The sequence below is a fragment of the Grampus griseus genome, assembly GCF_964374135.1.
Source record: "Grampus griseus genome assembly, chromosome: 3".
NCBI classification, from domain to species: Eukaryota; Metazoa; Chordata; class Mammalia; order Artiodactyla; family Delphinidae; genus Grampus; species Grampus griseus.
In genome coordinates this window covers 92130625-92147117 of record NC_139019.1, presented here as the reverse complement: position 1 = coordinate 92147117, position 16493 = coordinate 92130625, and the positions used below count along the sequence as shown (strand labels likewise).

General features: G+C 40.5%; 1 protein-coding gene across 4 annotated transcripts in view; it reads right to left on the bottom strand.

Moving 5' to 3' along the window:
- Positions 1-1273: 1273 nt before the first annotated feature.
- Positions 1274-16493, bottom strand: part of NREP (neuronal regeneration related protein) — a 29191-nt gene continuing 13971 nt past the window's right edge. For all 4 annotated transcript variants that reach the window (XM_082652343.1, XM_082652345.1, XM_082652344.1 and 1 more), the window contains exons 4-5: positions 7295-7372; positions 1274-3021 (exon numbers count right to left, since the gene is read on the bottom strand). In XM_082652343.1, the coding sequence (XP_082508469.1) occupies positions 2896-3021; positions 7295-7372 (204 nt within the window). In that variant the 3' untranslated portion in view covers positions 1274-2895. The remainder of the gene's footprint in view (positions 3022-7294; positions 7373-16493) is intronic.

Below are 16493 nucleotides of genomic sequence, written 5' to 3'. Positions count from 1 at the left end.
CTCTGGAGCTTCAAGGACTGTAAAACCTTCTTCAATCAAAGAAATATCTATAGGTCTGCTCTCAGCCATTCTCACTTCCAGCCCTTGGCCTACAATTACCCTGAGGCTTTAACTTCAGATGGTGTGCTGGTTTTCCAATGTGTCCACAAATTCTTTGATACTCCTCCTTTCAGGAGGTAGAGCTTAATTCCCTCCCTGTGAATGTGAGCTATACTTAGTGACTTGCTTCTAATGAATAGAATATGATGGATGATAGTGATTCTGAGAATAGGTCACAGGCATTATGGCTTGCTCCCAGCTCTCTCTTGAATTACTCACTGCGGGGGAAGCCAGAGGTCATAAGGACACTTAAGCGGCCCTGTGGAGAAGCCCATGCATGGGGGAACTGAGTTCTCCTGCCAAGAGCCATGTGAGCAACCCATACTGGGAGCAGATTCTCCAGCCCTGTTTAAGCCTTCAGATGACTGCGGCCTGCTCACCTCTTGACTGCAAACCCAGGACAGATCCTGTGCCATAAACACCAGCTCAACTGCTCCTGAATTCCTGACCAATGGAATCTGTGAGACAAGCAAATTTTGTTGTTCCAAGATGTCAAGTATGGCTGTAATTTGCTATGTGGCAATAGATTAACACAGAGGGGCATAAAGCAACCCAGCCTACCGTCCTCCTGGCCTGGCCTCATCACCTTTCCTGTTCCAGTTTAACCAGGGAAAGAAGACAAGATGTAACTCCTCCCAGCTGTGATGTTAGCTTATCATTTGCTAGATTCCAGGTAGCTGGCTATATATGAATTCATGATTTAAAATCCTATCTCAAATTTTTATCCACTTACAAGTGGATAAAGCCTTTTGTCTTATACATTTGTACACTTTTGTGTGTGTGTGTGTAAATATTCCATGAAGCAGCAAGGTCAGGTATCTTTTGAGATGGGTAAAGAATACCACACAGTAGGTCTTTATGGCAAGGGGTAAAAAAGAGTGTTTTGAGGTGTGTGGGAGTGCCCTGAAAGAGAAAAAATATAGAAATAAAAGGGTCTCGATTTAATTCTCCTTTGTACCCAGAGGCAGCTCTGCAAATACCATCCTAATGAGCCACTGCCTAGCCCCTAATCTCATAAAACCCTCAGAAGGGAAAATGCATGAAAGGCAGAGCTGATTCTATCTCTTTTGACATTTGTCCTTGGGTCTACTTTTGGGGCTCTGAGAGCACATGAATTAACATGAACAAGTGAAAGCATTCAAAAGTAGGCCTTTCCAATGACGAGCCAAGCCAGTTACCATACAGCTTGCATATTTATTGAATACTACTAAAATAGCTAAAATACATTGGGTACTTGTTGTGAGTGCATCAGTAAAGATCACATTGCTACAAAAGCCTGCATATTCAGCAGTACACAACTGCAACTCTACGGAAATGCCACAGATGCAGAATACTGTTTTCTTGCTCTATTTACACAGCGGATATACCTATTCTAACAAAGGAGGGAGGGGGGTAAATGCACAGGAAACTCAGGCCAATGGGGGAGCGAGAAGAGAACGAAGAAGTGCAGTGCATGCGTCGGTTGATGTGTAACAGTCAGAAGCGGGACAGTTCAGAACAAAGCCTGCCCTGTCAAAGGAAGAGCTAAAAGACAGTTATATAAAAATTAAGGTGGGCTTTCAGACTGGCTAACACAACAACATTCCATGAGTGGATGGTATTGTCTGATTGTATTTTTGTTTATCCATTTCATTGGGAGCAAGGACAAAAATGTAAAATCTACACCTTGCTTATCAGAACTGCCGAAAGAGAGTGCTCTGCCTTTAAAAAAAAAAAAAATTTGTAAAAACATTTTTTTCCAACCTAATTTTTGGGAAAGGTCTAATTTTCATGTTCCTACTGAGATGTCAGTTTTTTAGATTTTTTTCAGAGGGCATTTGTTAAAAAAAAAAAGTTTGCCCTTTCTTCCCCAAATATTCTTTCAAATGAAAAGAACCAAAAGAGACATCTAAAAATGCCTGTCAAATTATTGCTTTTCGTTCTCTAAGTGAGGCAGGCGAGGCTATGGAAAGGAAGAGATTTGGTAAGGAAATTACAGTTTTGTGATTGCTCCCGCTACAGTGACTGCGTGTCCAGGAGTGCCAGCCCATGAGACATGGGTCTCTACCGCTCTGTGGTGGCACTCACTCAACCTACAACGCTGAAGAAGAAAGCCACACTGAAGACACAAGGAGAACAAGTCAATCCAGTCTAGAGAACAACATTCGGGGAAACAGAGTACCAACACCTTCTTAGAACATGAAAATAAAAAATAACTCCATCAGAGCTACCTTGCCAAGGAGCATGTTGAAAGTCCAAAATAGCACCATTCATCAGTGTCTCAGGTCCTGTGGCAGCATCTCGATCACTTACCACAAGGAAACAATGAGTTTCAAACTACTTCTATACATCGAAAGAGTACATGGATAAAATATAGAGATATACAGACAATTGATGAACATAAACTACTAGGCTTGTTACATCTAAATGAAAAAAAAAAAAAAATGGGGACTCTCAGCCTCTGCAAGAAGCAGTCGGGAGCTGTGTGAGTGAAAAGGCAGAAGTGGACCGGTTGTGTGAGAGCAGAGGGGGTTTGAGTTGTGGAAGACATCGTCGTAGCAAACCAGGCCTGAAGGCCCACCTGTAAGGGTTGTAAACGTGGATTCACAGTGTGAAATTCTGAGCGTTTTCACTTGAGTCAGAATGATTAAAAACTGGTTTGATGATACCTATTTGTCCACTGTAAATTCTCTAAAGCAAGGCTCAGAGTCCCATAGTTTCTTCTTATACTTGATGATTTACACAGAAAAAAATCCCATATATGATACCATGACCTCATCAATACCCATACACCATGTGTAATACAAATGGAGGTGATTAAAAAGAGAGGAGGTAACTGATTCCCGGGGAGTGGAGCTCACTGCTGCCAAGTGGATGCAGGGAGGCAGCCTCGGTCTGGCCATCCTTCTTGCGGCTCACTTCCTTTGGGACAGGAAGTCTTCCCTGAAGAGCACACAGACAGACACACACAGAAAAGAGACACACTGAGTCACGCTCCTAAAACCATTTGAAAACTTTTGCTTCTCTCTCCCGCCTTTTATCCCTGAACTCCTGGTGTTTTGCAGAGCTTACATATTAAACACAGTTCACCTGAATGTAAATATTAGGTCTGTCGGGGCATGAAGTAATTAAACACTAGCTGCCGTGGCTGCAGTGGCATCAAGCACATCCCTAATGGCTGGGCCCAGCCATGCAGGAGACAGCATTCCCCAGAGTCAGGTTCCTGAAGACAGTTTCCAGGACCCGATAGGACCCCCGACAAAAGACTGGGTGAGAGGTGTTCCTAGGAGTGCTAACACTTTTTTTAAAGAGTTCAGCGGCCGTGGTGGGGATACTTGTTTTCTAATACATAATAAAAATATTTAAAGCATGCCACAACTGCACAAATGTAATTTATGTACAGTTTATTCTAGAAGCAACTGGGACAGTCCCTATGGGCCTTATAGTAAGAACCAGAAGTGGGTACCAAAGGCAGGGGAGTGTCTGGGAGGGAAATCATGTGGGCTGGGGGTGGGAAGGCGGCGGCTGCAGAAAAGAGGAAACTAGTGGGAAACCAAGGCCAGAAGAGAGTGAGATTCAGCTAGATTGGACTGACTGGGGCTCTTCTAGTCTCTCCTCACGATCCTGATGAGTGAGGGTTTCGTGGTTCTGACTCGGAGAATCCAAACACACTGTGACTGATGATCCTTTGAGTACCCACAGGGAGAAGCTCCCCATCACAACCAAACAGCAAGAGGACAGGACAATGAAGCCCATTTGCCCCAACGATGATGCAAAATAAAGGTCTTATCACAACTAGACTTTATGCCTCATTCAGAAATGAATACAGTGAACATTTGACAAGAGTCTCTTTTAGGCTAACACTTAATTACTGGAGTTGTCTTAAAAAAAATTATCCACTATGGTTTTAAAAGATCTGTTTTTTTTTTTTCTTTTCCTTTTTGTTCAGGTTACATGTTCTAACAGGATAGTTATAATAAGCCAATTTGACTGAATATAAGTACTTGGGTTAAAGTGATAATCTTGCTTTGTGATCTGCAAATTACTTTATTCAAATTTTTTAAATTCAGAAGTCAGGGACTTCCAAGCAACTTGAAACCAAATAAGTGTTTTCAGCAGCCACCAGAGTGAACTAAATGTAACAGATAATTCAACTTTAAGAAGTCTTATTTACTGTATAGGGTTCCCATATTAAACATCTGTTATACCTAAATATGTTTTAAAAATCTCAGACTTTGAGAGCATGTAACATTTTTAGAACGTATATGAAATCCACTCAGTACGTACTTTAATGCTCCAGTCTTAGTTTGTGATTTAGAGGTTGTTTTTGTATCATTAAATACCAACAGGACCAAACCAGAAAATTAAATTAAAATATAATTCATCATTTACACACACTTAAGGATCTAGATAAATATCCAAAAGCATTGTATTGGGCAGTTCCCTTCACTTGTGAAAATAATTTCAATCTTGAAATTTTGGCATGCAATCCCACTACTTAAAAAAAGAAATCCACTGTAATCCTGATGTCTTTAATGTCTGTTTCTCCTCCCCTATCAACCAGTTAGCATCATGGTTCAGGATATGACAAGCTTAAGTTTTGGGCAAATGAAGAATTCAATGGCTGTTAACTGTCATAGGCCTAGAAAGGGAAATCAAAAGTTCATAACACATTTCACTCAACAGCTATACTCTTTGCATGGCTGGCCTTAACACTGCCTCCTTCAGACTTACTGTGAAGTGAATATATAGAACATCAGTTGGTCCTTATATAAGTCTCAGTTTTACTAATCTCTTATCTCCATAAAAAAATATACAACAAAATGAAATAGAGCTGGGTGGGATCTGGGTAATTGGGAAAGATGTCCTTTCAGGAAAAAAAACGTGAAGGAGATTATTTCAGATTTGAATTTATCACGTTTACTATTTTTTTCTCTTTCAAGGACCCAAAATGTTCACGCATGTCTTCCCTTCATTATTCATGTTTTGTGTGCCTACTACATGGATTGAGCACTCTATTAGATTTTAAGTCAACGGAGACAAAAGCAGTCCCTCCAGCCTGCCCTTAATTCATTTGCTGTATGGGAGACACCTAAATAACTGGAGGATAACAAGGCAGTGGTGGTAAACCATGCAGGGAGTTCTGCTACGAGGCACCCTGGGGAGCTCCTGGGGAGATAAAGTTCTGTGTATACTCCCTTTGGAGGCTGGAATTTACTAGATTTCAGTCCCTACCTCCTGTCCTTCATTAACAACAAAAAAAGATATTTCTGCCCCCATTAAAGGAATTTCAAGCTTCTGCAGCAAGGGGAGGGGGTATTTTGAAGAGGAGACACAAAGATGTCTTACTCCCCACAAGTAAGGCCTTGCAAGAATTCATACACACAGTGTCATATCTTCCTCTATCATCCACCATATAATGGTCCCTACAGGACTGAGGAGCTTGAGTAATCCAGAAGGCTGGAGGAGGGGATGTGCTCCTAGACGTCTCTTCGCTGATGTACCTCAGGTAGGATGGCCCTCTCTGCTCATGACTGTTAGTACATGAATCCCCCAGTTACTCAATAATGTGCTTTGGGCCAAGTAAGCCAAGATTGTTTTCCATATGATTATGCAAAGACGTGCTTTTCCAGAAGGCAACAGCTAGAAAAAGGACAAATATATTATGCTTGAAATACTATTCATATATTTAGAGAGGAAAGAACTCAAAATAACAGAAGACCTGAATTCCAGGATCCACTATGCCAGCACCCTGGAGCATACCTCAATGCAGGGAAGGCCTAGGACACAGACTGGCCTTCCAAGAGGAAAGGGAGGCACTGTTGACCTCACTGAGGAACTTGACCAGTCTACCCCTCTGGTTGATACCACCAGTATCAAAGAGAGGACCTCTGGATGCCTCAATGGGGCAGGAATTAATGAAAAGACTATACTCTCCCCCTTCTCTTGCATAATCACATCTTCCTCTCAGCTACTCAGGGGAATTATGCCTTGAGGTGGCCCAGTAAAGAATGTCTAGACTATACGGCGCCCCCGGTGGTGTGGTCCTGCTGAGGAGGTGGGGTGTGGGTGTGTTTTAAGTAAAGCTCCAGTATTTTAGCGCAGCTCCACTCCAACTCTACAAGATCAGAGTAACTCTAGGTCAGGCAGGGCCCAAATCATTTGGTTCACCCACTTTGCTGCCAATGATTTCAACCTTGACCTTCAGAAATTCTCTGAAAGATTAAAAGTGATTTAGAACTGTTTTCTTCCAGTGCAAACTGCCAGTAGACATAATCTCTTTAACTAATGTCTGCCTGTTAATAAAAGATAAGAAATTGCTGAAACCATTAAGGGTAAGTAAGATAGTTTCCCAAAGTTGAAATGACAGTAGTAGCTGGGGAGTCCTCTCCATTGGTCAATTACACTTAAGAAATTTTTAAATGGAAATTTTATTTTCAATGGACTCTATTTTTTTTTTTTAATTGCAAAATCAATTGGTCAGTGGTAAAAAGTACAGTCCTCCTTGCTTAAGGTCAAATTGATATTTACCCTAACGGGAAAGTCCAAAGGTATCTACAGTAAAAACTGGTAAATGTTTTTGTTGTTGTTGTTGCTGTTTTGAAATGCTGCTAAAATCTAAAATGTAAATTTTACAAATTTTCTTAAGGCAGAGAATTGTCACGCCTTAAGATGTCTGAACAATGAAAGCATGTTTATAGAAAATATTTTTAGGCTAAAAATTATAAGAAAAAATATAACAGCTTTTTTATATTCTTTCTGTTTTGTTTCATGGGTAATCTTATCAGATAGTCAGGTATTACTACCAGACAAAACTGTCACCATCTTACACTCTTAAGATAACTTTTAGTTAGATATCTTCATATTTGAGTTTATCCACCCAGGAATGGAACGAACAAAACAAAAACCTGCAAAAGGTACATTTGACAAATTGGTTCCATGATTCTTAGATGAAAATTTGCTTTGGACTTTGGACTTGTCAAGAAAGAAAGATAGTATGAACTGTAAGAGTCACAGGACTTTAGGATATTCTTTTTCTTTTTGTAGTATATGTTATTTCCAAGGTCATAATAGTATCAGGTTAATGGATTATTATAGTAGACAATAATGAGTATTAAAATTAGAAATAATTGGGTTTTGAAATTGTTTCTAAATGGAAAAGAACCAAAAACCAAAAACCAAAAAACCTTAACAAAATGTCAGCTAGAGATCTTACCTTAGGAAGCCTTCCCTCCATTTCCTTGTTTGGAAATGGTTCTTGACTGACCCAGACAGAAAGCTCTGGGTAAGAAACCTAGAGAGATATAAAAGTACACACATTCAGATTAAAAACTGGATCCACTCTGAAACCACTTGGGAACAGCTTAATGAGCTCAATTCTCCTCAATGGTCACTTATTTGCCAATTGCAACTTAGAGTGCTGGGGAAGCCCGTCAGTTCTTCAGACTGTCAGTGTGCTTCTGAATGTACACTGCACTCAGGAGAGTTTTAGCTCAATGTCTTCCAAGACCAAGTCCAGCAGAGCAGAGATATCAATCAGTGCTATCTTTTAGCATGCAAAGTGGTAGCTTCGTGGCTTACTGCCTGAGCAAACGAAGGCACTGGGGAGGCCTAATTTTCAAAGCAACCTGTGATAAGCATCCTTGCAAAACTCCATGTTTATGAGATAAATGTGTCATGTACCCACCAAACACTGTTAAATCCTGACTCATTTATTAGAAGGCTCAATTATGCACAAAACATATGGAGGAAAGGAAGAAGCAGCCTGCATCCTCCCCACATCCACACGTCCGCTGACAACATACTCTGCCCAGCTGCCTGAAAGTAGCCAAGTGTCTCAGAGAGGGGCAGGGCAGGGGACTGGTGGCATCGCCATGAATGATTCAGAGAACGCTAGCTGTTGCATATGGGGGTGGGGCAGGGGTGGGACGAGGTGGAGAGAGTGAGTCCCACTGAGCAACTCTTCTTTCAATATTAAAAAGGGTTATGACGATCCTAAGAAGGTTGCTGACTAGCTGTTCTCCATCTCTGGTAAAGGCAGGCGAGGGGATAAGGACTTAAATTACGACTACAGATTTAGGTCAGCTGTAAGGAAGAACTTGGCATAAGAATTGTTAAATTACTAAAAGAATTTAGAGAGGAAAACTGTGAAATCTTCTTTAAGAAATTTAGAAACCGAATCCAACAACCATCTGTCAGGGCTAATTTACATTTGATACAGCCCTGCTTGAAGGGAGGGGAGAAAATTAGGTAAGATTCCCTCCAGATCTGATTCTCTAGATGCTGTAAATGAGCTTCACATTTAATAAATAATATTAAGAATTACACCTCATTAATTGGTTAACAGACTTGTATGTCTTTTTTTGTTTATGTTTGAAAGCACTAGATGTGGTAGCCTAATCATCGGGCTGACTGCAATGTTTTCAATGTCCCCATCAGTCACTTCGGTCAGGGGGTCTGAGGCACAAAATGTGACGGCTGTGCCTGTTTTGTGGGAGAGTCTAACAGAAACTATCTTTGCTCAACCCCAGGGACATTTATGGCACATCCCACTGTACGAAGCAATCTTACATGCATTACCTAATTTATCCTGAAGGTAGGTTGTAAATAGGTCTTATCATTACAGCGAAGAGGAAACTGAAACTCAGAAAGGTCACATGACTTGCCCAAAGTCACACAGTGTAGGATAGGACTCAAACTCAAGCCAGGCTCCCAGGTTCTGAAGCTGGGTTCTTTCCGCCATCCTGATGCCCTCGAATTATCCCAGAATGCAAATTGCCTACCACCTCTCTTTCAAAATTACACCAGTCCACAGCCACCACACACATTTAGGTCTTAAATATTTGAGAGCTCATGCTGCAAGAACTGGGCCTGTTTTCTGACTTCGGACTGGGTCTGCTTTCTGGGCCATGCGGTTCCCCCAACCCCAAACTCCTGCCTCTTGCTCAGCTTTCCCTGCTCTGCTCAGTTCCTTCTAGGAGAATGCCACCATCTGCCTTGTCTGGGACAAACAGCCACCACTGACATTCCCCTGAACCAGGAATGGGTGAAAAGAACAAAACTGCCATCTTAGATACACAAGCTTTGTTTAAGGCTTAAAAGAAAGTTACAGCACACAGAATCCCACTTTGGGAAATTATAGGAGATCTCAAATTGGGACCTACTGTAAATTCACTCAAATAAATAGATAAAAGACGATGACATCTCTACATTACTGCTTTTCAAGGCATGCTTTAAGTATAATTAAAAACATGACACATATCAGCAAGAAATAATACTCTACTGTAAACCAAAAACATTGATAGAAATACATGTAGAAACATAGTAGACACATGGATGCAATGAAAAGCAAAATCAAGTAAATGTTGTATCTGTTTTCTTATGCTTTTTTATGATATTCTACTTTAACAAAATGACACTACATTAGCATTTAACTTCTAGGTCCAAAACATGAATACTGAAGCCACCCAAGTCTGATCTGTAGGGAAAAATAGCTTACCCCTCAGAAATTATTATACTTACTGTTACAATACTTATTACAAGTTTTTTTTCCAAGAAATTTCCTTTTTTTTTAAAGAAAAACAGCCAGCGACTGTATGCCAATGAGTATCTGCCGGCAAATCCATGACTAAGGAAAGTTCCTTCCCTACTTCAAATTTGTTCTTTTGAAACATATTAATTTAGCTACAGATTGACCAAGGGCATTTCTAATTAGGCATTTTCTTAGTGTGTGAATCATAAAGTAATCAGTGTATATGTTACGAAAAATAAATGTCACTTTGGCCTTGTGGTAAATTCATCTTGTCTCCTTCTGAGTCAGAATTTTAAGCCCAAAATGGCAGGGACATATAAGAATCTCAATTACATTCTTAACACCTGTCTGGCTGGTCTCTAAGAACTCAGTATATCCCTGGACACAGAATCTAAAGGGGAGTAGTTAAACTTTTATTTTTTGGTTTGGGGAAAAGGTGGTAGATGATTAGAAATATATGCTACCTACATTACAGCTTTGTTCATTCCTATACCTGTGGTGTTTTGAAGACTCTTAACATGAAGGACTTAAGAGGAAAAAAATCAATGACAATCATTATCCTTACTCTCAAATAACTTAGAATACCTTTGTCCATGCAGGCATTCACCATGAGTTTGTGAAATGCCCGCAGCGTGCTGCACACAGATAGACTCTGGATATCACAAGAAGAAAAATAGAGTTCCTGACTCCTAGGAACTCAAATCAAGGGGCAGGGGAGGCAAACAGCAGCGGCGATAGATCCTCTAAAAGATCATTTTAAAGCATGTGCTATGGGCTGAACTGTGTTTCCCCCAAAATTCATATGTTGAAGTCCTAACCCCCAATACTTCAGAATGTAACTGAATTTGGAAATAGGGTAATAAAGAGGTAATTAAGTTAAAATGTGGTCATATGGGTGGGCCCTAATCCATTATGACTGGTGTACCTATAAGAGGAGGAAATCAGGACACATCTACACAGAGGGAAGACCATGTGAAGACACAGGGAGAAGACAGCCATCTACAAGTCAAGGTGAGAGGGCTCAGAAGAAACCAACCCTGCTGACACCTTGACCTCAGATCTCGAGACTCCAGAATTGTGAGAAAATAAATTTCTGTTGTTTAAGCCACCTAGTCTGGGGTACTCTGTTTTGACAGCCCTAGGAAACTAACACAGTGTGTTTTAAGTGCAATTTTAAAAAATGTATAGGTTATGTCAACTGTAATAGCAGTTGGAATATCCATCAACAAATTTAAAAAAACAAACAAAACCAACATTTAGCAAGACATCCACTAGTGCTGTCAAGAGAGGAAGTAAGGGTGGCAGCGAGGGATCTGGGAGGGTATGTGATGGCTGCCAGATGCAAGCCAAGGAAGACAGAAGGCTGAGGGGTAAGGATGTAATGAACTCTGTGGGGGGAGGCACCTCCACGGCCAGATCTCGCTACAGCTCTCAGTGGCCACAATAGTAACGACACAGATGCAACCCCACAGGCTGCTTCTTACCTAGTTCAGAATATCAGAAGCTGACAATGATCCTGTGATAGAGGCTTCTGAGTGCTGATAATATGTGGGTCAGAAAAGAAGGTAAGTTGATCTATCTTTCTGGAGAGCATCTGTGCTTGCTGGACCCCAAAGCTGTTCATTCTTCTTGGTATTAGTCAACTGATGCTCCGAAAGTGGACACATGGTTTAAATTGTATCCCTTGCATTCAGGTTTCTGGATTCAAGTTTGTGTTTTTCATGAAGACCGGTTAAACTAACTTTTCCTCTCTTAAACTTCACCAAGTTCTCTCTTGGTGGTGGTGGTGGTGTGAGCACCTCAGAAATGTAAGCACATGGGAATCCCTCACAACTGTTGTTTTATTAAACAAGTAAACCAAAGTTTGTCTTAGTCTTCACAAGAGAAGTGTGTTCTCTTAAAACTGTCTTCCATATATAAAATAAACAACTGTTTGTTTTTGCTCAAGTAAAATCCTCAAACCCTCTCGAATACTGCTCTTCCAGATGTCAGGAATCAGAGAAGCAAGCTATAGCCTCAGCAATTAAGAAAACATCAGTATTTGTGAAAATACAGAGGGGATGAAATATTTTAATGTTTTAAATTGGAGAACATGCAAAGGTCTTGCTTGAATTCGGGGGAAGGTTGAGTGTTTATGCTCATTGAATATGTTAGTCATTGCGTCTTTTTCTATAATGCTACATTTATCTCATTGATGACTATGTTTAGAAACAACAGAACATGAAGAATCATGTTGGTTTAAATACACTAATCATGATAGATATGTATTTAGATATCCATGAGCAATTCTTAGTTAAAACCAATTTTTTTTGCTTTCAAGTATACTTTATATATTTTAACCCACTAATATAGTTTTATGGAGAAAAGGTACTATTTCTTCCTCATTCCCTTAAATGTATTTGATGGTTGGGCATTTAAGTTTCAATTGTCTATCACTGCATACAAGTTTAGAAGAAAATGCTCATGGTTTTTGCCTTTTGTAATCTTTATTTCCTTCTTTCTTTCCAGGCTTGTTTTATTCTCAGGGCAATGCATAGTGAAAAATAACCTCATTTTTTAAAGTCTATAAGACAATTAGCTTGCAATGATTATTGCCAAATTAGAAAAATAAAATGTGGAGGAATCAGAGACCACTCAGGCAAGGTACCCCGGCCCCTCAAAATGCCAACTAGATTATCATTCAAATTATTTTTTCTAACCTCTCAAGCTTTTCATGGCAAAACCTGCTATTTATTTTCCAACAGTATAGTCCACATACAGAATCAATCTAATTGACATGCTTCCTATCACTTCTACCAAACTGCATGTAAATTTTGAACTATATCTATTTAGTACCTGTTTCTAAATTCGTATTTTCCTCTGCTCATTTACTGTCTTTATCAATATTTCTTTGGGGAGACTGTTATATGAGAACAATCTTCAAAGCAGGGTCATGGCTTTATTCGGAGCCTAAGTATACCACAGACGTATACGCTGCTTATTTCGCTGGTTAACGTAACTTCTCAGAAACCTGCTATGAAGATGTTGCATGGCTTGCTTGTTAATGACCATAATTATAATATTATTTTCTACCCTTAGTGGGATTCTATGTGCTTAAACAATGGCCTTTTTATGACTTACCAAGGATAGGTGCCCACCCCCAGCAATTAGGAGAGGGAACTAGAGTGGCAGATGTCCAACCTGCATAATTAATTCTTTGAGCAGCAAAGGAGTATATTTTATCATCTCTCTGCCAATGTGTGTGTGTGTGTGTGTGTGTGTGCGCGCGCGTGGAGCCAAGTTCTATTCTGCCTAATTGGCTGGGAGGTTGTGAAACCCAGTACTGTAATACAAGGAGAATTTATGTGCACATACATGCTCTTCATTTCTGCAAATACCCTTTGAAGTGGTGCTATTAAGAATCTCCCTCAAAAGTCAGTCTTCTCCCAGGTGTTACTGGTCATGGGAGAGGGCAGAATGTAAACTGAAACCATAAATGAGTTACAAGGTCATTTTCTCTGAACAGCATTACATCAAAGATTAGATGGTGCCAAAAGATGATGCACTGAGCTGTCTCTCTAGAGACCTACTCTTAGAATCTGCCTAACCCTGTGAATGCTGCTTGGAGATGGAGTACACAGTGGGGGAAATGACCTGCAATTAGAAGACCAAAAGATAAATATGCAGAACACTGGGTCATTCAGATAATGTACGTCACCTCTGCAGATTCTGGAAAGTAAAATAAAAGTGTTAGTTGGTCCCTAAGTTGGCCAACATTCTGGTTCGAGAACTAAGTGAAACATGCAGCGACCTAACTTAAATACACACACACACACACACACACACACACACACACATACACAAGGGCTGGCTGTGGTAACAATGGGTAATCACAGAGAAAGACTTACAAACACCTGACTGTTGCACTCAACCACAAATGCCCTCCTGCTAGAAAGGAAGGCATGGCCTTTTAGGGCACTGCTGTATTACAACACTTGCTGACACTCCCGGTTTTTCCATGGCCTGGTAAGTTCTTAATCTGTAGAAATGAGGGTGGGAGAGACAACCGGGTTCATAGCTCACAAACTGGTTAAGCCCACTGGTATTAACTTTGCTTTGGGTGCATATGTTTACTATGGGCACAGAAAATGTCCACATTTTATTACTATTATGCAGCAGATTATGTTACTGCCCGTGATTACAGGTCAGGCAGGCAAAGGATTCATATCTCTTTACTTTGTGAGTTGGGGTGTTTGAAACAAGCTGTGTAGAGTTTAATAGTGGAATCCTCTAGATTCCCTCTGCTGGTTGTGAAGCCATCTTGAGAGGCCGCTGATGAATATGTGGGAGCCTGACAGCTGTGGAATTTCATTTCTAGATTTCAACTAGGCAGAGAAAGGAAAAGGAAGTCTCCTCACTGGCAACAAAATGAAAGTGTTTACATGTGAAATTAATCGTCAGCACAAAGAGCTTTCACAGTCGCTCTGTTCCACAATATAATATTCTGCTTGTTTGGCTGCTGAGTCTTTTAAAATTTGATTTCTATGAATAAGAACAAAGACTTAGTTAGAGGAGCCAGGAATCAAGTCAGGAGCAAGTCACAAAAGGTTAACAACATTACCCAACTCTGCTCTGTCACCCCTCTTTGAAACCATGCGCTATGTGAGTTTCGGGGGTTTGGATGGCGTGTGGTTCAAGGCAGGGGTGAAGCAGTAGCTGGAGAACTCAGTGTGCTGAACCCGAGGTCAGTTGCAAACGTTTGTATTGTGCAAACTCCTCTCATCCCAGCCTCATTCCTTTCCAACAGGAACGTGCCTAACACAAAGCAATCCACCTAAAGGCTCCATAAATCCAAAAAAGGGAGTTACTGATCGAGGAATTCTCAGATTTCTGCCAAGGCACCCTCCCCTGGGCTGGAGGTCAGCCTGGTACAGGAATCAGAGCCAAAATGTGGACTGGACTCCGGGAATTAAGTTCAACACTTCAAATCTAGACTTTTAATGGGTGACTTTTCTTTTCAGTGATGAAGACAAAACAAAGTACAAAAAGCTGATAACAGCCCAAAGTAAACCAGGAGAAAAAGTACAAGAAGAAAGCTTGGAAACAAATCTCATAAGGGATATCTAAGAAGAGATTTTCTGAACAAAGGGAAAAAATAAAGCAGCTTTTAAAAACTCTAGTTTGAGATTAAGCAGTTTGTGAGGGAACAATAAGAAAGTGCAGGCCACAAAACAAGACATTTGCTCTTTTCAGCAGAAAAAAAATACTGGCCTTTGTTAACTAGCAAGAAAAAAGAAAAGGCCCCTCAAGCATTTAAGCACAGCATAAGCTTCTCCTTGCCCCATGACCTCAACAAATATGTTAATAAAATCTTTACCTCCCTGGAGTGGAACCAGAATAAATATTTACTTAACACGTCTGAGTTCTAAGTCTGGACCACCTTATTCCCTTATATAAATTGGTTTTCATTTGTAACCAAGAAATCAGAAAAACACCACATCTTGCAATGTTTCTCCTACTTTTAAGGTAAAAGAAAAGAAGAAGGAAGGAGGAAAGGGAATGAAGGGAGGGAAGAGAGGAAGAAAGAAAGAGAGCAAAAGACTGAAAAACAGGAAAACGAAGGAAGGACGGAAGGAAGGAAAGAAAGAAAACCATATTGGGCCCCAGTGCACCAAACTGCACTTAGGAATTTTTGAACTGTATTCTCTGCCACAAATGAGAGTCACGCTGTTGATATGCTTTCCAATACTAGACATCTGGAACTAGCAGGACTTTTTCCAAGCACATTCCAAGGTTAATAGGAAACATCTAGACTTGCTTTTATTAGCTGGTTTGAATAATTTTAGGTATGCTGGGTTTCAAACAACTACAAGAAGTCTGATTTCTACTCACCAAGAATACTGATTTTTCTTTCCTCTTGTCCTGAAGTTACTGCACCATCCACTAAAATCTTATAAAACTTTTCACCAACAACATGGAAGAATAAGTCCTCAAAACTCAGATTTCTTTCGCTAAAGCCCTCAATCAAAGGCTAGTGCAATAGGTATTTATTTATCTGGACATAAGGATTTGGGGTTCTTCTTGATCTGGATGAATGATGAGATAACCAGTTGCTTTTGACGAGCTTGTGGACATTTCAAAGCATTCCTATTGATGACATGAGCAAGACTGACTTTTCCAGAAAGTGTGTATTTTCTCCCAAAGTGCTCATTCCGAAAGAAGTTATTCTCGCTTTCCATCAATGCACCCTCTTCTGCTGGCAGCTGCAAACCGCTCAGCATTTAGCAAAACACATTTCACAGTTCAGTGCTTGTCTTGCACCGTCTTGGTCATTCAAAGACTGATAACTCTTTAACAGCAAACAGCATCGTAACAGATCACCAAATTTGGAGGGAAAATGGTTTCTGTTGTGGAGAGGGTGTAATTAAAACTGGTTTAAATCAGAGGCTAGTTGATTATCTTATAAGAAGTCTGGCTTTAAAAAGGGGGAAAATATAGCCAGATCCGTATCTGCATGCTGTAAGTGTTTAGGTCACAAACAGGGCACTAAGAGGCTTCCAGTAACCTGTCCTCTATGAAAACTGGCAAAAAGCTAAAAGTACAAGAGGAATAGAATAAGGTTAGGATGGACGTGCCCCTGTACACCACCTGGATTTTCAGCCCCACTGAGTACAGCTTGGTCTGATTCAGTATTAGTCTTCTCCCTGACAAAGGCTCAGCCAGGCAGTACCATGGGAAGCAGAGAAGACCTATGGGGGCGACCACCAACCCAAATAGACAAGGTGTTTCGGTACTGGGAGTCACCCAAAAAATACTTCAAGAGCTGTGAAGATAACTGCAAAAGGAATGCCAAATTAGGAGGCTAAATTCCCTGGGAAAGGGATCACATATTCCAACTGACGCG